The sequence below is a fragment of the Calidris pugnax genome, unplaced genomic scaffold (assembly GCF_001431845.1).
Source record: "Calidris pugnax isolate Ruff unplaced genomic scaffold, ASM143184v1 scaffold20, whole genome shotgun sequence".
Lineage (NCBI taxonomy): Eukaryota > Metazoa > Chordata > Aves > Charadriiformes > Scolopacidae > Calidris > Calidris pugnax.
Window position 1 is genome coordinate 27,545,118 of NW_015094510.1, and position 24,692 is coordinate 27,569,809.

General features: G+C 41.8%; 1 protein-coding gene across 1 annotated transcript in view; it reads left to right on the forward strand.

Annotated features, from left to right (window-relative positions):
* ARHGAP20 (Rho GTPase activating protein 20) overlaps positions 1–24,692 on the forward strand; it is a 51,035-nt gene that overhangs the window by 9,973 nt on the left and 16,370 nt on the right. The window contains 6 exon segments of the mRNA XM_014965689.1: positions 8,829–8,999; positions 14,241–14,390; positions 16,296–16,337; positions 17,320–17,404; positions 19,819–19,896; positions 23,870–23,936. Of these exon segments, the coding sequence (XP_014821175.1) occupies positions 8,829–8,999; positions 14,241–14,390; positions 16,296–16,337; positions 17,320–17,404; positions 19,819–19,896; positions 23,870–23,936 (593 nt within the window).

The window sequence follows — 24,692 nt, forward strand, 5'->3', positions numbered from 1 at the left end:
ACTGGGGAGCAGGAGCTGGTGGATTCCAGGTTTGCTTTACCTGGCCACGTATTTGAAGTCTTGCACTGTTTTGAATGCATTTGTTTTTCTTAAAACTTGCTGTTGCCTAACTGCTGGCTCTACCCGGGTGGCATGAGGAGGGAAGAGCCTCGCTGAATTACTTCTTGAAGAATGGAAAAAACAGAGGCTAAAGAGGATGACTGTCCTCAATGAGACTTTGAGAAACCGTGAGCAGCTCCCCTGATATTACCCAATAATTGTGTGGGGTGACTGACAGGCAATAAACCTAGGCAGTCACCTAGAAAATGCTATGTTTCCCTGTTAAAAGGACAGTCACACAAGTGACTTGCCCATCTACAAGCCTGTGTAACTTGTAGCTTCAGAGGATGAGTGGGCAGATACTCACACATGGGCTCACTTACTGCCACACATGATGGTCCAGAAGGAATTCTAGAGATGCCCACACCAATTGTTTCTCATGTGCACCTCAGCTTGAAGTAAATGACCTGTTTCTGCAGAGATCTGCAGCATGTCCTGGCTATTTTTGGTAGCCCAGAACTCCTGGCTGTTACATGACCTGTGCTGAACTCTTGTAATACAGTTTGCAAGGAGGTATTTGAAACACCCTTTTGAAGGAAAGGTTAGTTTCATCCATGAGATAACTCAAAATCAGTGGAGTTGAGGAAGGCTTTTAAATGTTCCAGTTGTGATTAAGTGGGATTAAATGTCCCAACTGTTATTGCTGCTTTCCCAAAAAATTAAGGTAGGATAGAAACCTTATCCCTTCAGGCTGCTAAAATAATACTGGATCCTCGTGGGGCAACATGGGTGAAACTGAGATGCCAGAGTGCTCCTCTATGTATGCCTCCTTGGAACGGGTAGGGAGGAGCCGGGAAGTGGAAGTGGTAAAGGAGGCCTCTGTGCCTCCAGACTTCTTACAGGCCACAAGAATCTCCCAAAAAGTCCAGACAACCATGGTGCAGAACTGCAGTGCTGGGGTCTTAACTTCTGGCCTTGTCTTTGCCCTCAGTTCATCCTATTTTTTTCCTTCTCTGGCTCTCTCCAGCTCACTTTTTTTCTGACTTTTTTTCATTTGAACAACAAAATCTTTATCTGGTTAGACAATGTCTGGAACAGCATTTCCGTGGTGCAACTGGAACAGGAGAGTAACTCAAGGTGGTGGTGCTATGTGACTTGGTAAAAATGAGTGGGAACTGCAGCAGGGAACAGAAGATTGATTCTTCCAAAGGCCAAAAGAAGTGTTACTGACTTATGCATGTGAATATGTTCTCCCCCAAACTTCTCCCCTGCTCAGGGAGACTTGGACCAAAACCCCTTGGACTTGTTGATTGCTAGCAGAGCTGTGTAGCAGGACTGACGGACACCCACACTGCAAGAGCTTTTCAATAGGATTTAAATAACTTGCTCAAAATTCTTTTCTGGTAGAAACAGGCAAAATATGACCGAAACCTGTGGTGCTAATTTATACCAATAGTGAATTTTGCCCTTGTGCTAAATTTTCAGAGTAAACACCTTGCAGCTGTTTGTTAAAATAAAACAAAAAAACCTTGGAAGTAAACCAAACCACAAGCGTGTTTTGTGTCTCCAGCCACCATACCGTATTACATATTTGCTTTGCAGAGAATATTGTCCTTTTGGCTATGTAGAAATTACTTAAGTGTGGCTTGTTTTCAGTTAAGCTGCCAAGCTTCCATCCTGAAAGGTGCGAAGATTTTTTTTTTTAATGATGATTTTTTTTTTTTACCCTACAGCTATGGGACATTTTACTGCAAGTCTTAATCGTTAGTGCTGATTGTTGGAAGGCTACAGAAAAATAATAGTTACATGCCTCTACACGTTGAACATTTAGTGTAAATCATGTTGATTCACCATAATAATTTTTATTGCTCCTAATAAGATTTTGACATCATTCAAAGATGATTTCAGATACTTACAAAACAGCTTTTAGAATCCTACAGTAATTTAAGTTGGAACATTTTCTCAATATCTTTTGAGTTAAAATGTGTACACTGATTTTCAGAAGCAGAGAAGTGGTACCTGGTTTCCTGCTGAAGTCCACCGCTTGCAGGGGTAGAGTGAGGACAGCCCTGGGCTGGAGGCTGTGAAGCGGGGCTGACCCATGCCCGGGGCAGAGAGCTTGCTGTGAGATCCGCAGGCACAGTCCATGAGTTAAAAAGCAGGGATGTGAGAGGTGACTGCCTCTGATTTGCTCAAATACATTAGTTGTAAAAAAAAAAAAAAAGAAGAAAAAGATGCAACCAGTAAAGTATGCTTACGAAGTAGGAGCAGGCATTTTAATACTTAGAAAGTAATTAATGCTCTTTGGCAAACTGGGCGGATCTCACTTGTTTCATTGTACAAAAGCTACTGTACGGAATAGTGATGGCCTGGGGGACTTTAATGGAGTGCTGCAGAAAATAGACTTGCTATTTCTGGAATGCTGCACTGTTTTCACAAAGTGCTGCTTCAACTGTATAAGATTTACCATAGATAACAGCAAGCAAACATGCCCAGCATCCTCAGAAAGAAGCTCCCTTAGCATAGCAGGGATCAAGTTGACAGCAGATTTTCAGAAATGGGTTGGCAGCCCATGTGATTAAGAGAGTTTTATGCTTGTCTCTCCAAGTCCCTTCTATAAATAGTCAGCGTAAGATTAGAACAGCATAGTAACTTCGTGTTGGCCCATATCTTACCTACCACCTTCCTGGAAAACACTCCAGCCCTCCAGGCAGATACATTTTGTGCTTCCTTTCAGCCTTCAGGTATAATTATTAGAATAAAATGCTGCATAAATTTAGATGAAAAGCATATTCCAAATCACGAGGAGTCAAAGTGGAAAGAAGCACCAAAGATCCTGAGCACATGGGTGACTCCCCAAGAGCACTGGTCATGGCTGGAAGGCAGTGACAGTAGTAAGTGGTTACCACCTTTAAAAATGCAGAGGATTATTTTATATAACCTGTCCATCTATATATTTCTCTGAGCCTGCAGATTGCTCTCTGTGAGTGTTGTCTGTGTGGAGCCTCGTTCATGGTGAGAGGAGCTGCAAATGCTTGGCCCTGAAGCCAGCAGGTCTTTGGGTGGTCGTGCCAAACAGGGAGTGGGGACGGGGCAGGCTGGGCCAAACAGCTGTTTTCAGACCATGCTCTTTAATGAGCTGTCAGTATGAGAGAGGCTAAATTCATCAGGAGCATAAGCAGGACCATCTCTGTTGTTCTGCATTCAGTCCCTAGCGTGGGCATTTGGTTTCAGTGTAGAAAAAATGTTCTTCTTTCACTTCGTATTTCCCCATTCTCTTTTCTCACACAGAACATGATGATCTGTGGTGGTGATATTGTCAGGTTGGCCAGAATACAGTACAAGTCACGTCCCAACTATCATTTATGATGAAATTAGATATGTGTTGAAGTCCTGAAATGTTAATATTGCACTTGAGTGCACTATAAGCACCCCTGCAAGGCAGATCAGTACTCACTGCTGTCTTACAGGTTTGGGGTTTTGCCCACTTTGTCTCAGGGGAGACCGTGCTGCACACCAAATTGGAGCTCTTTTCTTTTGATTGGTTAAAGCATTGTTCTCAATACCTTATTAAGTTAATTATCTAGAATGCAAAATACCCTCTAGCCACATGATATGGGTAATATGTGTTTTGTGTTAAGGGATTTCCAGCAGTAAAGCATCTCTGCTTCTAAGCTCCAGTTAGCAGGGCCTGCCTTGTTAGCAAAAATATGGAGCAAGCATCTATTAAGATGCTATTGAAGTTCCTTCTCACAGGAAGTTTTAGGAGCTTAAGGGTTTGAGTAGGAGGCACAGGAAAGAAAGTACAATTATTGTTACCTGATTTCTAATATAAGCTCTATTAAAAAAATGAAGGAACTTGACTTCTAGATCAGGCTTGCTTTTGGGGTATCTCTTCTGGTCACAAATCATACGTCATCCCTGACTGATAAATCCATTTTGGCAAAAATCTGTACTGTGGGCTGGGCTGTGGATGTTTCTTACTGTGCAGATAGCTGCTGTTTTCACTAGCCTTGGAAGGGTGTGAATAGCTCCTGCTTCTCTCAGTGGGTTTCTTTAGCCCAGTGCCATGACACAGTGACGATAAAGTAAATGCTTTGCTGAGGGATACTGAAGCTGAAAATTTATTGGTTTTATTTTTCCTTAATAAAGATAAATTGCTGCTTCCTTACAAACATCCAAAACTGGCCTTTGAGATACATGAAATAGGTCTCTGAGCAGCATGAGGAGGGTTGGTGGGTGCTCTGCTTGGTGGCCTCCTTAGCCTGTAGCCAAAACAAGGGTAGGTTTATGTGGCGAACTGCAAGCTCTGGGTGTGTAGGCACAAAACTGGAAAGAGATTCTGGTCCTTCCTTGGTCTTTAGCACTGGCACAAGCACACAGTATTTTTACTTATCATCATACCTATGTGTGAAATGAGAATAGGCTAAGTTCTTTGTTGTGGGAGGAATTTGGAAAGGTATTGTGTATGTGTAAGTATTGGACAGACCATGTGCAGCCTCTCACGAGTCTGGGCTGACTCAGACTTAGTTTTGAACAGCTGCCACTTTACTGCTCTGCTAATGAAAAGCTGCATTTCTCACCTGCCTCTTGTGAAAGACTTCAGAGGTTCAAGAGCAATGTGATATTTTATTTCAGTAGGTATCAATCGAGCAAAGAGCATTGGTGCTGCATCATTAGAGGAAATCAACTTCTGTGGCTGCAGAGATCCCATCAGTGGAGAGAAGTTCTGGCGGAGAACAATAACCGAAACAACAGAGTGAGATTTAGGATGGAGCATGGGCAGTCTGTGAGAAGGATGTCATACAGCTGAGATACCTGCTGTAGCTCATTCCAGCTTAGGTACCTCTGAACAGATTGTTCCTCTGAGGCGTCTTATAGCTTAACCTAAATCATAGATAGGCTGAAGTCATCATTGACTGAAATCAAGGGAAAGCTTCCCATTGGCATAAATGACATTTGGATTGTGGATTTAGTAACCACTTAACATGGGCTGTTAAACTCTTCTTTGGAAAATATAATTTCTTTCATTGTTTTCACTACGAATAGAGAATAAAGATGGGCTCTCCATTACACCAAGAATAAACATTTTGTGGGTCATGCCATTCAGCTATCAGTTGACTGAGAAACCCCAAGGAAGCTCCGTGGGGGGAAGAATAAGTATTTTTTGTGCTTTTGTGGTTTCTTTTGTGGTTGACAAAGTGAGTGGTGATGTGTTTGCTTTCACACTGAATACAACAGGGATGTATTTTTCAGTGTTTGACTACTTCGGATTTCGGCTTCATATATTACACCTACAAAATTGAAGAGTTCTTTTAAATAGGCATCAAATGCCTATTTTGATTAAATTGAAAAAATTAATAGGTGTAAAAATTTAGACTCTGGAAATGCCAGAAGAAAAATCTTCCTTTATCTTTCTATTCACTTCAGCCATTACAGTGATTGTAGTCTTTTCCTGAATGACTCAAGAGTATCTTGGTACATATCCTCAAATCAAAGAATTTACTCATTGTTTAAGACCACACATGGAAATTTCAGATCCCTAGAATAGCATGTTCAGGAAGAAATGTCCACTTGAGACTAGAGAATTAGAAAGGCAGTGCCACCTAAGCATCATTATCAGAGTTCCTTCTTAACAAACTTGGCTGTTGGGTTCTTTTTTTTTTTTTTTTTAAAATACCAAACTGAAAGATCTTACTTTGTGGGATTTTTACATGTGTTAATCATAGAATGACTTTTAAGGGAACAGAGAGAAGGCCCTATATTACTTGCTTTGACTTTTAAAATTATATCAGAAATCACATTGACTTAAGTACTGATTTTTGCATAATTCTATTAAAAGGAATTTTCAGAGTCAGTATTTGACTGCTTAACACTTTTTCAAAATTAGACCCATTTAATGGCCAGAAAAATCACTGAGCCATTAAAAACTGAACTCCAAAAATACCTCTCGTATAAATCCCTGTGCCTGAGGGTATAGCTGATCTGCATTTTCTTCAATGTAATAAAACTTGGGTTTCATTCATGTCTTGTAACAATGGAACATTAATTGAGAGGATCAAAAGCATGCTTTCCAAAAGGCTTTTTTGTCACTGCTGGTGAATTTTCTCCATGTTCATTCGTCCTGGGGCTTTAGAAGGTTCTGGTTGAATTAATGGCTTTGATTTTTTCCACTTTGTTTCAAAGGAAGACAATATTTTCACTTTTTTTTTGACAAGGCTTATCAGGTAAAACTCTACAGAGGTATGTGAGCATACTTGTTAGAGCTCAGATGGCAGAGAAGCTTAGAAGGTGTTGGATCAAAAGGCAGATTTTGTTAAAATAACCAATGTGTATTATTGCATTTTCCTGTTCTAAAAGCAAGGTCAATTTGCTTGACCTCTGCTGGCATTAATAAACCTACTGCACCTTCCTTTGCTTGCCTGCATGACTGAGATTTTGACTTGGGAGGTTCCTGGGCTTACAAATCAGGATGTAGAAAATGGGACAGGCACTCCAGTGTGATTTTATGAATGTTTCTGCTGATTTGGTTACAGCAGTGAAACATGAAAGGGCTTTTTCTACATGATGTTGTTACTGGGTTCAAATATAAATGAGAATTCCCCTGATTTAACCTTTGAGGTAAAGGCCATACACAACCTTCATGCAGGTGGACTGGTCGCCATTGCTGATTTCTGCTTAAGTTTCTATGCCAAGTGCTGCCAGGGAGTTCATGAAATTGTGTCCCAGTAACTTGTCAGGCACTGATGAACTGGTGAATTGTTGAATTCCCAGTCCCATGAAGTGGCAAGGTAAGAGAGATGCTTGCAGGTCCCCTGACTCCTGTTGCTGGCCACGCTGCATGTGTCACTCTTGCACTGGACCAAAACTCCTCTCCCTGCTTTAACCCCACACTCCTGGACACACCTTCTGCTGAGGAATGATCAAGTAACTTCAGATTTGCATTATTCAATGAGCAGGTCATTCTTTTTTTTTTTTCTTTCTTCCCTGAAGAGGCAGGTAAAGAAAGACAAGATTAAGACACAGTTTAAGATGAATTAAGTTGAGGAATTCTGTCAAAAACTCAGGCTCCTGGGCAGAAAGGGGAAACCAAGGCCAAACAGGGCTCTCCCCAGCAGGCAGAGATCCTAACCAGCTCCTTACAGATCAGTGAAAGTGTGTCCTGCTAATGTAGGCCAATCTCAGAGCTTATCCTTTCTCTCCCAGCTGTCAGGATATCTTAAATAATTTCCTGAGTAATCCAGCCACAGGCATCAAGGAGAGGAGGGTCGGGAATCATACAGGCTCTAAGGGAGGCACAAGAAGGCTTATGACCTTTTTTGAAGGTTTTCTCTGCTCACTGTTGTGAAAACATTCATATCTCTCCCATTTATTTTGTGACTTTCACTCTATAAGGTCCATTTCTTCTCCCAGCAAACTCATTAGGTGTTTGTCATCCATTTGAGTGGGACCAGGAATAAACTATAATTGCAAAGCTGCTCACTTCAGCCTTTCCTTGCCAAGCTGATCCTGCCAAGTTTTAGCTTAATTTTTTGTTGTTTTGTTTTTTAACAAGAAAAAAAAATTAAATACATTTGAATAAAAATGGAACTGATTTATTCAACCAAAGGGAAATGGTCCATTTGGAGGCACCTCTAGGGAAAGCAAATAATTGAAAAGTTACGTCTAAAAATCATGAGCAAAATTGCTTATGGGTGCTGGTTTTAATCCAGAAATTCATTATTTGAGGTACATCAGGGTACAGGAGACCCAGGTTTAGTCCTCTGACCTGAGAGAATTTGAAGTCATGTCTCTGGTTTTCCAAGGGAGTGCCTGACCTACAACCAGCTTCTAGAGAGCCCTAGAGGAGGAGTGTCCTCCCCTCTGACCCTCACATTCATTCAGTTGGGCAATGTATAAACAGACATTTCTTAGGGCACGGCTCGGAAACTGGGGATATCCTGTGTGGGTGAATGAGCTGACCCACATGCCAGAGAAATTCCCATTTCTGCTTCAGTAACCGTTCGACTCCTTTCTGTCAGACAGAACAGTTAGATCAAGAGGGGCTGAGGGAATCATGTCTCCACCATCAGTAACCTTGGACTGCACCCTACTCAATACCTCCTTAGAAAAGGTCAGTGTCTTCCAGGAGGGAGCCTGACCTGCCCCCCGTAGACCTGGGTTTGGGTTATCCAGCAGCCCCAACACATCACAGCCATGGACCGGCGTAGCCGTGCCCCAGTCACATGAGTGAACCCTGGGATGGGAGTGTACTTCAGTGTGGGTGGTGTGATGGGAGAGAGGCTGAGCTGCCTCTTCCCACGTTGTGTCTCGGGCATGGTCTGTCTCTAGCAAGGTTCACTTGCACCTTATGTTTGTCCTTCATTCTGAATAACTTCTGTAAATTGCTCTCGACCCCAGGTATGAGTCTCCTGACCAAGGCGGGTGTGCGGTCGTCCCTTTGTCATCCATATGTTTCCACTCTATGGAGAGGCTGCAGAAGGTGCAGTGGTTTCTCAAACACTTCCACACAAAGGGAGACAAATACAAAATAGAGAGGGCTGTATTTAAATTTTTCTAGGTGCTATCCATATGCTTGGGCTGTAAAGGATTCAGTAAGGACAGTGCCTAACAGATTTTGTCTCAGAATCAGACTGCTGGATTATCTTTATTGTCCCTCTCACCTTTCACTGAAACGTGGTCAAATAAATTGCTTTTTTGGCAGTGGGTGTGGGAAGTCGCTGCCTGATTCTCACTCACAGGCAATTGGCTGATTTGCTTTCCTTCATTCCCTTTATTTCCTTTTGCAGGGAAGGCTGTTTCTCCCCCATCAGCCCAGAGGCATGTCCCCTTGTGCAGTCGTTCATGTGCCACAACCGAACGTTCATCCTGGATGGCCACGTGCAGCTGAAGACAGGTCTGCAAACCCAGGAGCGACACCTTTTCCTCTTCACAGACCTTCTGGTTGTTGCCAAGTCCAAGTGAGTATGGCACCTCAGGCACTGCTCGGGTAGATCAGCTCTTTTTCTCAGCAGAACATAACAGGGATTTCCATAATGCTTTTTTAGTACCAAATCTTCCCTAAATCATAAGGAAGCTTTTTATTTGGTCAATGGATGTTAGTTGCCTGACCTCTTCAGGCACCTTTGAAAACCCTGTAGGCATGGAGGAGTTCCAGAATGCAACATTTTAAAAAAGTATTAGACGTTTTTTAATATATTGCTTATGTTGTATCATCTTCCCTGCTTTGGGAGTGCAGTGTCATAGGAAAGACTCATCAGTGCTTGACTGGGTCCATTGCACTGCCTTCAACTGACTGTTATGTTTTAGATAGGTCATCTTCAGTCCTGTGGGGTGTGTGTAACACTGGTGGCCGTGTTGCAGAGGGGTTAGGGGTCTTAATGCTCACCTGGAAGCTGCTTTGATACACACCAGTGATGAGCAGCTGTGTAAAAATAGAGATTGCAGACAGCATCATGGTGGTCATCTCTGTAGGTTGTGCTGTGCCCAGAGGAGTGTGGGGAAGGGGTAGGAGAAGGGAAGCGATGCCGAGCAGTCTGGGTAGTGTTCATGTGTAATCAGGCTTGCTGCTGAGCTCTGATTATTCACTCTACCATTCACAATTAAATCAGATTTACAAGCTGTGTCTAGCATGCCAGCTTCGTGCGGCATTTGTGGTTTAAGGCAATTTTAGAGGGTGCTTTCACTTGTTGTTATGGGTTATGGGGAAATAATAATAAAAAATCATGATGCGGCTTCATTCTCTGTTAGGCACTGTGTGTGTGGTTTCACAGGGTGGGTAATCTCAATGTGAATCCTGGGCTTTGGCAATGTGTCTTTTCGCTTAAGCAATTGTTTCAGAGGCTGCTGGGAAAAGCCAGGATAAATCTGTGTTTTCTGTAGAAATCTGAGCTGTGTCCGCTTGAATCACACATAGTAAATGTAACCCCCCCAGCTGTACTCCTTCACTTGATCTAGTGTGACAACACAGAGGATATTTTACCCAAAACATGTTCCACTATGGGTGGGTGGTGAACATAAGGATATTTAGGGGAAGTCTCACTATTCTACCAGCAGTAGCAGTAATAGCATTGTTACTGTATTTATGTAAGTTTGTGTCACCTAATTTAAGCTTCCAAATGTTAAATATTTGCAACTTACCTAGGTTTCTAGGCTGCTTTTATAGCCACTGAGGGAAAATCAGCACCTTCCTGCAGCAAACTCACACAACCCTGAAAGCGTGTTGACAGTGGGTGAGGGGAGTCACGCTCCTAGGGGGTCTCTCAGTCTGTCCACTGGCTATTCAGTGGGCATAGTCTCACTAGCTTAGGTCTAAGCTCCTAAATTGTAGGAGACTAAAGTCCTGTGAGATTAATCCCTCCCTCCCTGGTCAGAGTGCTGAGCAGAAGCAATGTTACAACCCCAGGCTGAGCTGCATATTCCTGCAGGTTTGGCTGGGTCCCAGCGGGACTATTTTTATAGTAAAGCGCTGCTCAGTGTAACCACTTCAAAATCTGGTCCCCAGGGAGTATTGGTGGCTCTTACAGCATTTGATTTAGTGTGGTGAAGAGTCTGCAGTGTTTGAAGAAGGTGGAACAGAACACATTGTGCTTCTGCATGTGAAAAAGGGGGAGGGGGATCAAGTCGTTCCTAAAAATGGTAAAAATAGTATTTTGAGTGATACTGCTTCATGTATTTTAAAGAACTAATTGGGATGTACTCTCTACAGCTGCTCTGACAGCAATTAAAGCATCAGAGCTGTCACTGATGAATACTACTTAAAAATCAGCATTTGTAAAGAAGTCTCACACTAAAATACCATTGCTGATTCCTAGAGGGAAAACCTCCAGTGGTGTGTATTGCTATGCAGCCATGACTATTGATTGTTATTGACTCTTTAATGGCTGATGCAGAGTCAACACAGTGGGTCACCAGGGCAGAATTAATGAATCTGACTTAACCTCAGAATTATTCCTTGTAAAGGTACTAAAAATTTTAATACTCTTTGTATTAAGTAGTTTGGGGTGTATGAACACCTAAGATATCTCGGGTAGATCTTGGTGCTGTACTGGTGTCAGCTCAGCTGCAGGTAACCAGTCACTGTACAAAGGGAGCTCATGTATAATTAGACGTTGTATGATCAGCAAATGGGTACAAGATTTTCCTAAAGACAGCGACAAGTGTCTTGTGTCCTCTTGAGCTTACTGAGTAAACTCCTGTACAGCGCTGAGCTCCTGGTTAAAGGCAGGGAGTTGGCATTGCTCCCATGGAAATTTGTAGGGGGTAGGTGCTCTTTGCCACCGGTCTGTGTATGACTTTGGAAAAGGTGCCTGCAGGTTTGTTTTCAGCTACTTTCTAATCTTATTCTTGAAATGTAGACTGTTATCTTTTCATATCATGCATTAGCCCAGCTTATAAAAAACAATACTCATATGCCGTGTTTCTCTCTGCTGCCCCACATTTTCCTGCCTTCATGTCAAGAATGTCATAAATTGATTGAAAGAGTTTTTCTCACTAAACCAATGTTAAGTGTGTAAAATGTGATACTGTCTTCTGTATATTGATTAGATTTCTTACAGAAATCGTGTGTTTTAATTTGGCGGAGTAAGTATTTCAAGCATCTGTCAGTTCAATGATCAAGGTTTCTTACAAAAGTTTTTGTGTGGGAGGACAGAGAAATGGCTTCCTCTTTCTCCTTTGCACCGACATTTTAAGGTTATTTTCCCAGTGTGGCTGGCCATAGAAATTGATGGTTGAGCACATACATGGAATTACGGTAGCAATCTCACAGTAGATCCATTAATGTTTTTGTCAGAGGGTCCTATTAAGGAGATTAGCAAATCTAGTGAGAAGTTAATCTTCCATCTGTTAACAGCCCCAAGGTATCCAATTGCCACTTACAGAAAGCAAAAGCAACTGAGTTTACTTTGCAGAGGTGGCACAATTTGGGGTGCGTCAATACCTACACCACTGATGGTCGTGATTTTTGTGTTCATTTCAGTGGACTCTGGATCTGGCTGATATTTACAGTGTAAAACTTGCAACGGGACTTACTTCCTTAAAATAAAAATAAAACCTTTGATAGGTTGTTACGCTTTCCATTTTTCACATGTTCAGTCACGCGGCTGCTTTAGTCAGTGATGATATATTCATTTCTAGAGGTTATGCTTTGGCACTTAAATAGAAGACCCACATTTCACAAACGCTGAGAACCCATGGACTGCATAAGGGACATGGCAGATAGAGATAAAATTGTACTTCAGGCTCTTTAGATGTTAATGGAGGCTACTGTTTCAGCGCCTCTGGAAACCAGGCCACTTGAATACTGATAACAGCTGAGAGCTGTGACTAGGCATGGCAAACAGGGTAAGAATATACATCAAGCATGATTGTGCCAACACCCTGCTGACACCCGCTACTGGCACCGTAGGGGTCTGGCTTTATGAACAGCGTGTAGAGGGTTCCCTGTGCTGGGAAATGGGAAAAAGAAATTGAGGAGAAAGGGAGGGTCAACAGATAGACTCAGTGGAGCCAGATCAGGCATCCATTTATTAACGTCTACATAAGAATTCACAGCTGAATTTTTTTTGTAAATCTACATTTTTGCAGTTCACTCTGTGGTCAGTGAGTTACAGTTATTTCTGTATCCTTGACAGATTTTACATGTTGCGTCACAAACTGATTTGTGGACGAGCATGTAGAAATGTTCTCCTGTACTTTAAGTTTCTCTTTGATGGGGTAACAAAACATAATAGAGCAAAGAGAGGTGAAATGTACAGCTGATCAGGAAACACCGTGGTATAGTTTAACAAAATGCATGAACTTGAGATGGTATTTTACAGTATTTTATGGCAATCCAATCGAAGTGCACTGATGGTCCTTTCTTGCCCACCACTGTAAGAACTGCTGGGTTACTAGTGTTGCTCTACCCCATCCCACCTGCAAGCATAATGTCAGCTGGAAACCTCAGAGCAGTCAGGGTGCTGCAAGTTCATCTGCGTCCTCTTTAAAGCTGCAAGGTTCAAGTACCTTTATGTTTCAGACCGTATTAGTTCAGTCTGTCCTAAATCAAATACCTTGTAAATGAGACTAATCTCAGAGAAGGTAGTCCATGTGTATCAAAGCTCTAAGAAACTGCTTACCTGGCATATTTATTTATAGAGCACTAATCACCGTGGTGGCTGGCACTGTCCCCATCCACATTTGCAGCACGATGTTGAGCTGACACGCTCTTGTTTGCAGTCCTTGGATTAGAAGGGCAAAATATTTTCAGGGAGGGGATGCTTCTCCTCCAGCCTTTCCCTGCTGGCCCAGGAGAACCATGGCTCAGGTAATTCAGTCTGCAAGGCCTCTCGTGCAAACCTGCCTTGAAGTGAGGGGCTTTTGCACTGCTACAGAGCTGGACTGACCTTGTGAGATCTTACTTGTTTCTTGTGTAGCGCTGGTGCCCACCAATCCCACAAAATAACTTACCATGAGAAATTAAGTAGAAGAAAAAAGTTGAAATAAAAAAATGCAAGTCTATACATTTGACCTTTACTGTATTCTAATGGTTAGTAGGATAAAATACAGGAAGGGCCAATTTTTTTTTTTTTAAATGGGGAAATTATGTATCTTCCTTGTAAATGACTAGATATTTTGAGAATGTACAAAGTCCTGGCTCATTTTCCAAGGAATGCAGGCTTAAAGCTACTCTGCAGCTAGTTCATGGAGGCTATATGTGGCCTGTGCTGTAGTTAACACAAATGGCAGTTTTCTGCTTGTTCTTTCTTCAGGATGGCCCAGCTGTCCCTACTTAAACTTACCATAATTGTTGACCCTGGGTCTAAGCAACCCAACTATATTGTAACCTCCTCAATGGCATCAAAGTCACCGAAAGGCATCCATTACAAGAGGCAATCTTTGCCTCATGGTGAGATTTGGAGGGGAGCTCTAGACATGGGCAGAAGTTTTTCTCCAAAAGGGAGATGTCCAGGAATGCCATAAACAACTTATTTATCTCATATATAAGATATCTGTTGATCCCATTTAGATGAGAAATTGATATATTTTTATATGAAACTCAAGTAAACATTGCTTTTTCTAACTAAAGCATGAGTGCTTCTTCCATCAGCTCCAATGCGAGCTTCACGTGTGCCTGAAGGAAGAAGAAACTCTGAGTTGTTTGACCTGCATTGCTGTGTTTTCAAGTGTGTGACATACCTGTGCATTTCTGCTGGCAGGTCACACTCTCATTTCAAACTGAAGTGCCAAGCACGTCTCTGTGAGATGTGGACAGCATTTTGTACAGAAGAAGTCTGTGAAGGAAGCACAGACCCAGAGAGGTCCTTTGTTTTGGGATGGCCCACCACGAACTGTGTGGCAAACTTCAGGTAAGAATTGAGATATGTTCTATTTACCAAGTTACTTAAATGTTTTGAGGCTGACAGGTGACAAGACTGTCACAGATTCATTTCAGCACCAGTGAAGGTGGGAAGCAGGAACTCCATGATTTTTAAACCAATTTCTTCTGGTGCTGTGAACAATTCACTTACCTTCCGTGCCTCATCTTCTATCTTTCTGCAAATGTGACAGTGATATTCACTTACCACTTGAAAATTTGAGAAAATAGGTGATTTGACAAAGCACTGTCTGTGCTGCAAACTTGCTCAGTGGAAATTCTCTTTATTTAGGGCATAATGTGACAAACACCTTGGCTAATTAGTAAGACAAACCACAAATAGTCAAAAGCCAAGCTAATGAAAGGATCAAAGAGACCCTCGTAGGACACTATTAAACAGAAAAGCTTGCATTGAAAGTAGCAGGAAACTTACAGTGAAATACTCCCCTCGTCTTATTTCTCTTTTTAATTTAATTGTGCCAGAGAAGATGTCAAAGTTCCTCTTAAAGCAGAATCTATGAATTGCAAGAGAGTGAAAGATTTTAGGTCTTTCATTGCAGCATTGACTGTAGGACACATAAGGGCTGTAGAGGTAATTTCAGTGATTAGGATAATTTTAGTCTCAGCGGGAGGGCTCTGTCGTCACTTTGCATAAGGGAGGGCACCATCCCCCTGAAATCCCAGCTGCTTAGGCACAGTAATTTGGCTGGGTCTTGGAAAATGCATTTTTCTCTTCACCAACAAAGAGCAAAAGCTGACGCATGCAGCTTAATTTGTATGTCACATTGGCCATATCCAAAGAGAATACTGTGCACAAACTGCTCCCCATTGAGCTGCTTGTCCTGTTTATGTTTTTTTCACTTAATAGTCCTGAAACAAAGCTGAAATTTTCTATTGATTTTCAATTGAACTCTTGCCACTAAACATGAGCTGTGATCTAGAGACAGTACGTGATCCTTTATAGCTATCAGAAAGTAGTTGGATAGAAAAGCAATAGCTTCAGTCAAAACAAGTCAAAGATTTTTATATAAGTGAAATTATTTTATGTCTGGAGGTAGACAGAAAAATCTAAAACGCTGTGCCTGAGTCCATAGATGCACATCCAACAGAACTGAAACAGCCAAAGGAGAATCACATTTTTAATGTTCAGAAGGTGCATTCCCCTCATGGCATCATTCAGTAGGTTTTAAGTTGCCTAAAAGCCTGCTCTGAAAATTTGAAGAACTTGATTTGCAGAAACAGCAGTGGGAATAGCAGTTACTCCATCTGGGGAAGGATTTAAATCAAGGAAGTTGAAGCAAAATTAGGTTAGATCCCTTGCAGTATCCTATTATTAGCTACGTTTAACTGGACAGTTTGTATCCTTGAAAGTGTATAAATGAGCTAAAGATAAATGAGGTAAGCCCTAAAATGTCCAAAGTTAAACCCTACTAAGAACAATGGGACCTTTTTTCATCGTGGCTTATGTGTACTTTGTAATGTGGTGATAAATCAAGTAATAAATAAGAAGAAAATTAGAAAAGTGAAAGTGGAAAGAAGTCTATATACCTGAGGAAATACCCTTAAACATTTGAATTAAGCTCTTATTTTAAAGTGTCCTCTTCTATTTGGACATTAGCTTAAGAACTCAACCCATTTCATACTGAATTCACCAGTAAAGCTTTAACTTCTGTGATAAAAACTGATAACTGGGGCTTTTGAACTCTGTGGCAGGCTTGCCAGTTGATTTTGCAGGGAAACAGATTTTTTGTTCAAATCTGGAAAAACTTTTTTAGTTTTTGTAGTGTTTATGGCAGTTGAAACCAAAAAGCAGTCCATCGCACTGTGGTTTGTACAAGGGCTATTTTGCTTTATGAATGATGGCTGATTTGTCCCTCTTTTTCTATAATTCTTGCAGGTCTGCAGAACAAAAGGAAACATGGCTCTCTTTTTTGCAAAGGTACTTTATTTTACAGTCTTTGAGTACACTGAAAAGAGTCCCAGTCATCTAGACCAGTGATTCCCAAGCTGTGGTACCTATGCCATCATGATAGATAAGCTCTTTCAAGGTGATATTTAAAAAAAAAAACAACTCGTGTCTTCTCCCTGCAGAAGATGGTATGTGTTGTTTGTGCAACGATCACTATGCAAGGAGGGAATCACTTCACTGTGCCTGAACATGGCTCAGCTCAAAACTGGAAGGATTGCTAGCACACGTGGTCCCTTCCCTACGCAGCTGAATGAGCCTCTGCCACCGTTGCTCTAGTTGAGCTTAGAGCTTTTTCCATGGTGATGGCATCTAAGCAAGCCCAGCTCAGGAACCTCTGTTCTAATCTATCTGCTGCTCATGGCTGGCGGTATTTTGGTCTTACAAAATGGACCCCAAGCTGGAGGGTATGGTGGGATGGTTTGTGTTAAGTAGAGCTGTCTTATTTCAATCAGTGTTTGGTCAGAAAACTACTCATGGTGGTTTTGTTTTCTGGTTGCTTAGTTCTGTCGTGGAGGGTTGTGTCTTTATCTGATTCTTCATAGTTCCTGGGGTTGTTTAAATCATCCTTGCTGTGGATGATTTCTAATTCACTTTTCTCCTGTTCAGTCCTTAGAACTGATCCATACAATGGGGGGTAACTGATTCCAGTAGGAGCCTGTATAGTGCAGGCTGAGCCATCACAATGATGGGTAATTTTAGCTTGATTTTTTAAATCCAATTTCTCTGCTGCTTACAGTGATTTCTACAATTAACTTTAATATTGGGGGCCATGGTCAGTATCTCTTCCAGATACTGCAGGATGTTTTCTTGTCCTCAGAGATCTTTCTACTGGAGTATATCTTCAAACAATCTGTTTCTTATCCAGTTATTGCTTGATTGCTATTTAAATCTTCATCTTGCTATTTACGTTTACAGTATTAAAAATTTACTTGTTTTGTACTTGTTTCATCAGTCGAATAAGAGAAGAGAAGGAAAAAGACTATCCTAAAAGCATTCCTCTGAAGATAATTGCAAAAGACGTGGGAACCTGTGCATATGTAAGTGCACTTGAGCTAAAGGGGGGGGTGTCTAAATCCACATCACCTCTGAGTGCTAGTCACCTGTAAATCCTTTGGATATTGGGAGGGTTCCTTTGGGTTGCAACTTTCTTTAAGGATCCAGCCTCTTTAAAGATTCAGCATATGCAGCTCTGAAATGTTTGTTTCCTGTGTTTAATACATGAGTTCCTTTTTAAAGACAGCGTGCTTGGTAAGAAATACTGGTTCTGGCACACAAACTAAGGACTGTACAGTGTGAAGTCCCAAAACCCACCTCTAGCGGAACTTATGCATAAGCATCTTCAGAAATGCCAGTACAATGTACCCTTTTTTGGCTTTTTAAACTGATCTAAACCCACAGCTGCCTTCATTCAATTCTGCAAAGCTGCAATGTCTTCTATTGTTTATAATGATTGCAAGTCAGTAAAGCTATGTATATGAACACCCTGAAATTGCCTTAAGCATGTTTTTGATCAACTAGCTGGTGTTGGTAAATTTATATGCATACGGTAAATTGGTAAAGAAAGGTCATCCATGGGGTGATTTTTTAAGGTCTTTTTTGCTAGGCACCTTTTTTACTAAGTCATTTTTAATCACTTTAAATTCTTATAAGTAGCCAGTTCCCTAGGGATACTCTAGCATTCAGTGATCATCCATCCATTCTTCCTCTGCTTCTTATACATTCGTCCTTTCTTTCTAACTGTATTTCATGCTCAGAAGAGCATTTGCAAGGATGCAAGAAGTTTTTACAGACATTAGACTTCATTGGAGGTCTTTGCCTAACAGTGATCTCCACTTAGAATTTTATATTTGCATAGATGTAAGCATAAAGGAGTCTGCCTTTTTTTCAGAAAAACATTATTAAGATAAACAATAATACTTAGAATTGCCAGGTCGCTAAGACAAATGTTAATACACAGTAGCAATTAATTGTGATAGGTCAAATGCAGGACTGCAGATCAAGGTGTACTCAGGTGTAAATGTCTGTAAATAATACATGCACTCAGATGTTAAACTCTGTACCAGCATTTGTTTGGGTTTTTTTTAAATGTCTTTTCTCCTTAGTTGAAATTAGCTTATGTGCCAAATAGTGTTTCCTGATCCTGACAGTCCTAGAAATGACACACTATAGTCTAGTTATTATCAGTAATAAAACAGTGGAGGAACAGTGGAGGAGCAGATGGAAACTTTGTGATGCAAATAGTTCTTATGGTACTGTGGTCCCTGGGCTACAGCAGCTGGAGATGCCCAAGAATTGTTTCATTTTTGGAAGGTAAAGAAGGCTGAACACAAAGCACAAACCATTTTATTATATTCTAGCCAAGAGCAAAACTTATGCAAATGTGCTGACCTACTCCTGAGAGCCAGATGTCATTGCTTCAGGCAAATGTTAAATTTTTTATGGTATGAGCGTTCAGATATGTCCTGAAGCAAGAGATACAGTATTCTCACTACTTCCCTTTGATTGCCATGGCAGCTTGTTACCATCAGGGACTTACACAAATGTACAGCTCAGATCTTTTCTAAATGCAAAATGTCAGGGGGCTGTTTCATCTGAACATCCTATGGCCAGTATAAAACTGGTAAACTGATATGTTGCACAGGGTGTAGTGAGCTGTCTCGGGACTGGCAGTGAACATTTACTGCGGGCTCTCCAGCCTTCCCTTCTTTGGTGCTTCCTCCGGCACAAAGCTTGGGACTTCATGCTGGTCACCATCGCTATGCAGAATCCAGTGTTTCTGCTGACCCATGCTTTTCCATCCTGCTGATCAGCAGATTCTGGAGGATGCTGGAGAGGTAGCATTTTAACTGGATGAAAGATTACCGAAAGGAAGTGCTTCTGGTACTAAGCCAAATCTAGCTTTGAGAAATCTATACAGAATGTGGCAAAGGACATAGAGATGAACAGCCTGTGTATGCTATTCTCCTACCAGGGAGATCTTCAGTAGAAAAGGACAGAAATTATTAACATTGGTATGAGAACCTCTTATTTCACTGAAAAAAATCACTGAGATGTCTCATTTTTTCAAAGGAAACTTGCATGCTTTTAAATTAAGCAAACCATTATATTTCCCTCATGCAGTGTCTAAAGTGAGTTAGTGGCTGTGTCTTTTTTGCATATTTTAATGTGGAGGTCTTGTCCCCAGTAATCATGGCACTCTCCCTTCTGCTGAAGCTGTTGGGGAAGCAGGGAGCAAATGCAGAAAGTATGTGACAAAACAGAGGAATTAAACGTTGGTCTCAGACACCTGGATCTTCATCTACGTATGATAACTTATTTATCAAGTAAAATTTTAGCAGGATAGTCTCAGCTTTTCCAACAATGAATTATGCAAAGCTATTGCATTTCAGATACTCTTTGCAAATCCAGATTTTTAATGCCACTTTCCCCTTCTACTTTTTTCTATTCACAGTCAAAAACCCTGAGCGTAACCAATGTTGATACAGCAAATGATGTAATTCTCATGGCCCTGCAGCAGCTGGGAATTAACGTAAGTCCTTGCACCAATTTTAATGAGTCTTTTTGTAGTCACTTTTAATAATCAAATCTTCTCTCGCACTTCTTCCAAGTTTTAGGGTATGAACATTAATTAAATCCTTTATCATAGCAATTCAGTGTTGTTGAACTGAAGCTAAAAGTGCTTTGTTAATATATAGACCTCCAGAGATCATAAAGTTCCTTACAAGTTTTGAATAAGTCTCTCATCCCAGTAAGGGATCTGTCGTCTTTGAAGTCACTTTTGAATCTGTTTTGCTGATGCCTAAGAAGAGGTAACTTGACACAAGAAGTGAGAGTTGGATACAGCTCCTTTTGCATACTTCAGTGTGAACAGGGAACCTACTGACCTGCTTGTTAGTTGGTTTCAAAATGTGCAAACGTGCATGGTCAGCTGTCTCCCCAGATTACAAACACTGCTCTCAAGTGTCCAAATCAGACACTCTTAATATCCACAGACCTTTAGTGTTATGTGAGATATGAATGTAACTGAATGATTGGACAGAATGTGAGTGCACCCAATTTAAGCAATGTCCTGAAACCGTTTTGGAAAAAGGTTTTTACAGGAATAGTGTAGAGTAGCACTCCAAGTAGATGCAGTGATTCCTAGTAGATAAGTACTGCCTCAGCTGGCTCCCTTTGCTCTAAACCAGGCAAGGTGGTGCCTCAGGTGTAGTAACAAATCAGTGCCAGGGACAAGAACTCTGGCTCCCTTATTCTGTTTCACTCATTGTTTCACAGTGTGGCTCAAACCAACACCAATGGTCATAGAGGCTCCTGGGTGACAGCTTTTTAACTGTCCTGTCAGTCTGCTCTTTGGGTAAAAAGATATATATTTTTTTAATGTCTTACTCTTAATGCCTATGTTGATTTCATTGCATGGAATTTGACAAGTCTCTCCTTACCACAGCCCTGAATGTGAAAAGTCAATATGACCAAAAATGCCACCCTTGTGCTTTCCTGGGGCTTTGGAGACCCCTCAGAATTTGTCTTCCCTAGCATTCATTATACGTCCAGGGGCCTATTCTGCTAGCTTGTTATTTCCCAGGAACAGTAATTTCTCTTTAGCCATCTTGTTATGGCTCAGATGTTCCACTTACACCATGGCTGGGGCTCTGCCCTGAGCTCAGGATCTCCCAGTCTGTCCAGTTAAGATAGCTCTGGAGTTGATGGAGGGGCTGCAAGGTTAAAAGGGTAAGATGTGAGTTAAAATTAGGGTTTTAATTGCAGATTGTCTCCCCAACTCTGCATCAAAAATCAAGAATATATATACATATGCATGGTGTAGTACAACTGCAAGTCTTTACTATTATATGCTTCATTTTTACCCATTTTATGGGTGTCATTTGTAATTCCTCATTTTGTGTACAGGAAAACCAAGAAAATGGTAGTGTTGGAAGCGAGTATTTTGTTTGAGATGAGCAGGAGGAGGAGCTGGTTAGGTTTCAGCTTTGTGTTCTTTTGTGTATATCACAATCAACCCTTTCTTCCTCTTTGCATTTTTATTTCGAGTGGAGAAAGAATGAAAGCCATCCGAAAGATGTAAAATCTTGCCTGCAGAATTATTTTCCCAAGTAATATAGTACATTTTTTCACTGCATCTTCATAGCGTAAAGCCTTTTTCATTAGAGGCATATTGTAAGATTAGCAATAGAATCAAACAAAATAAATAAATTAAGCTGTAGCCTGTGTATCAATCAAACACCCAGCCCCCTCGTAGCATTGTTCTGACTGCGAGGATGCTTTTCCTTATGCGCTGTCAGGAGGTTTTTTATTTATGTCCAGAGAGAACCACTTGAAAGGAGCTCTACGACTTTTCAATGGCAATTATAAAAACTACATTTCACATATTGTGTGATTAATGGGGCTATTACTTTGGCTGAGTTCACTCCGGTTTAACGCATCAGGGTTTTTCCCTCTGTGGTTTCTCTGGTAAAATGACAACTAGTTCGTGCAAAATGGCATTGATCATCTGTTCCAAATTACCGAGTGAGGCAGAAAGAAGGGCCTTGGGTTTCCCAGCTCCGTAAGTACACTTGCTGATTTTTCTGGGACAGTCACATTCATACTGACAAATGGCCTCATAAAGCCCATAAAGGACAACATTTGCAATCGAGAGATGAGCAGTCTGCCTCCTGAAACTGTGCCTACCAGCTCTTCCCCTTCCTCTGCTTCCCCTTCACTGCAACGAACTCTTTCATATATATATTTAAAAGGAAAGCAAATACCCTTTCTTGCGCTCCTCAGCTGTATTTATTTGCTCCTGGCTGCTTGCCCTGAGGCATGAGAGATGTCTCCAAAGTCTATTTATTTTCCTTCTGCCCCCTGCTAGCTAACTTAACAGCAGTGCTAATACGGGCCAGAAAGCTCTGTCAGTCAGAGAGCAAACTGCGAAGGCTTTATTGAGTGTATCAGCATTACACCAGGTGCGTGTGGCAAGTAGAAGCAGTCTCGAGCTTTGGAGACACTGAGTGAAGGTCCAGACAATACAGGGTAGTAGGCAATTCTGTTTAAAAGGAGGTAGGATTTAATTTTAGAGCTAAATAAATACTGTCATGGGGTATTTATCACCTTTTGTAGCCAGAAAACTTTCAGACTTTAATTATCCTTATTTAGCAGTGTCACTGAAAAGGGATTTAAGGTATAATAGATGACTTTTCATGCAGTGTATTTATCCACTTGCTATTACCTTTTGTCCTGAGAGTGGTTTATATTAAATGTCACTCTTTTTATCTCTATTGTCTCAGCATTATATCTGAAATAATGTACTATTCTATTCTTCAGTTAAACTGCAACATTGACTTGTATATTTATGCTAAAGGCAATATTTAGCTTTGCTTTCAAATCAGTGGTTTTATACAGCTTTTCCCAAAGATGTTCACATTTTCCAATCTTCTGGAAATTGTCCTCTTTGATGTAAATTTATCCTCTCCACTCTACATTTTCAAAGAGGGCTCAGTGGTCTTAAAGCACCATCCAGCACTCCCAAGCCCTTCCACACCCAAGGGCAGCACAAAAGGGCTGACAGCAGCCCTGGGAGGAGATTTTGGGGCAGCGTTGAGTGCCAGGAGCCCCTTGGGTGCCATCCTCACCTTGGCACCATCAGTGTGGGCTCAGGTCTCGGGTGAAGGTGCCCCTGCCCTGCTCTCCAGCACCAGGCACGGGATGCCGTTGACTGGCAAGCCTGAGCTCCTTCCACTTGCAGGGAACATGTTGGAGCTGGGGAGGTGGTGGAGCAGAGATTTCAGGTGTGAGGCTGGGAGTGCTGGTGTGCCAGATCGTGTCCTGGAAGATGTAATTAACCTGGTACTCAGGACAGAGCTGAAGGGTCACCTTAGCTGACATGACCTGCCCACTGTCTGCCACATGCTCTGCAGCCAGGCCCCTGCTTTGTGCTGCTTATCTGTAATCCCTCCAGGGGATCAGACCTGTCTCTTCTCAGGGCTGGGTGTTGCTCAGTGCCAGTGGGGAGAAGTGGGGCATGGGGTCCAGGAGCAGCACCCGAGGCAGGAGGTCACCCCCATGCTGGGGCTGCCTCATTTCCAGCCTCCTGGGAGCAGGGAGGCATGTGGGCCAGGGACTGACTCTGCCACATGGCATGGGGGCTGGCATGGCTGACGTGTTGTTCCAGCCTCAAAAGCAATCCTGGGTCCCGGCAGGCTGTGACTTCCATCCCTCTGCTTCCAGGAGCAGTAAAAGAATTGGGGCAAATCTCGTTCTTTTCCTCCAGAAGTGACACGCTCCAGCCCCTCTCACTGTTCAGAGCTAGACCCTGGTCACATAAACCACATTATGTGTGACAGACACAGTTCAGAAGCTTTGCTGATAGCAAATTTGGGCACTACAATAGCAAAGGAGATTCCTTTGACCCCGCTGGCAAGGTGCAGATTATCCTTACATTGTGAGAAACCTAACACGAACCTGTTCTTAATGGCTGGTAAAACTTATTCTTAATTTTGGTTTTAAAGGGCTCTGAAAAAGACTACAAGCTGTGGGTGATTTCAGGAAGAGAAGATGCTCCTTACCCTCTTATTGGTAAGTTCTTGACATGGTTTTGTTTTTCAACATTCGCTCAATTTTTAGTGCTGAAGGAAGCAAGAAATACAGAGAAGACCAAAATGCAGTTTCCTCTTTTGTTTTGTTTTGTTTCGTTTTGTTTCGTTTTGTTTTTCCCGTTTTTTCTCGTACTTCCCTGTCATGCAAGTTTGCCTATTTGGGGAGCCAGTCAGATGCTTATCCTTCCTTTTGAAGAGCAGTTGTCTGCTTGCGTCACTAAGAGGCTGAAAAAGTTCATTTACTTCTGCCCCAATTTTGCTGCTATGAGCCTCAGTCTTTCTCAAAGTTCAGCCTCTCCACTCAGCCACCTCCTCTCCTGGAGCCGGTCCAGCTTTACCATATTTCATCCTACACTTCCATAGCATTGTTTACTCCTCTCCCCAGCAAAACTCAACAGAGTTTTGAGAAATGTTCTTTTCTTCCACAACTCAAGTTAACTGATTCAAGAGGTCCTTTCCGATCCTGCATTTCTCTTACTGGCTGACAGCTCCCCTCTGATTAGGAGCAAATTATTGCTTATTCACTTTCTAAAATGCTTTTTGAAACATTTCCTCCCCGGGAATCGACCCAAAGCTCAGCAGTGATTGGATGGAGTGATTTGATTTTGGCCCATGATTCACTGAGAACAAATCCCTTCCTGTTAAGAACCTTTCCCTGTAGAAGCCCAGCATTACTTGTGCTGTATGAGTTCACAGCTGATTAGAACAGGAAAAAATTGTGGATTTTCTGTTTTCC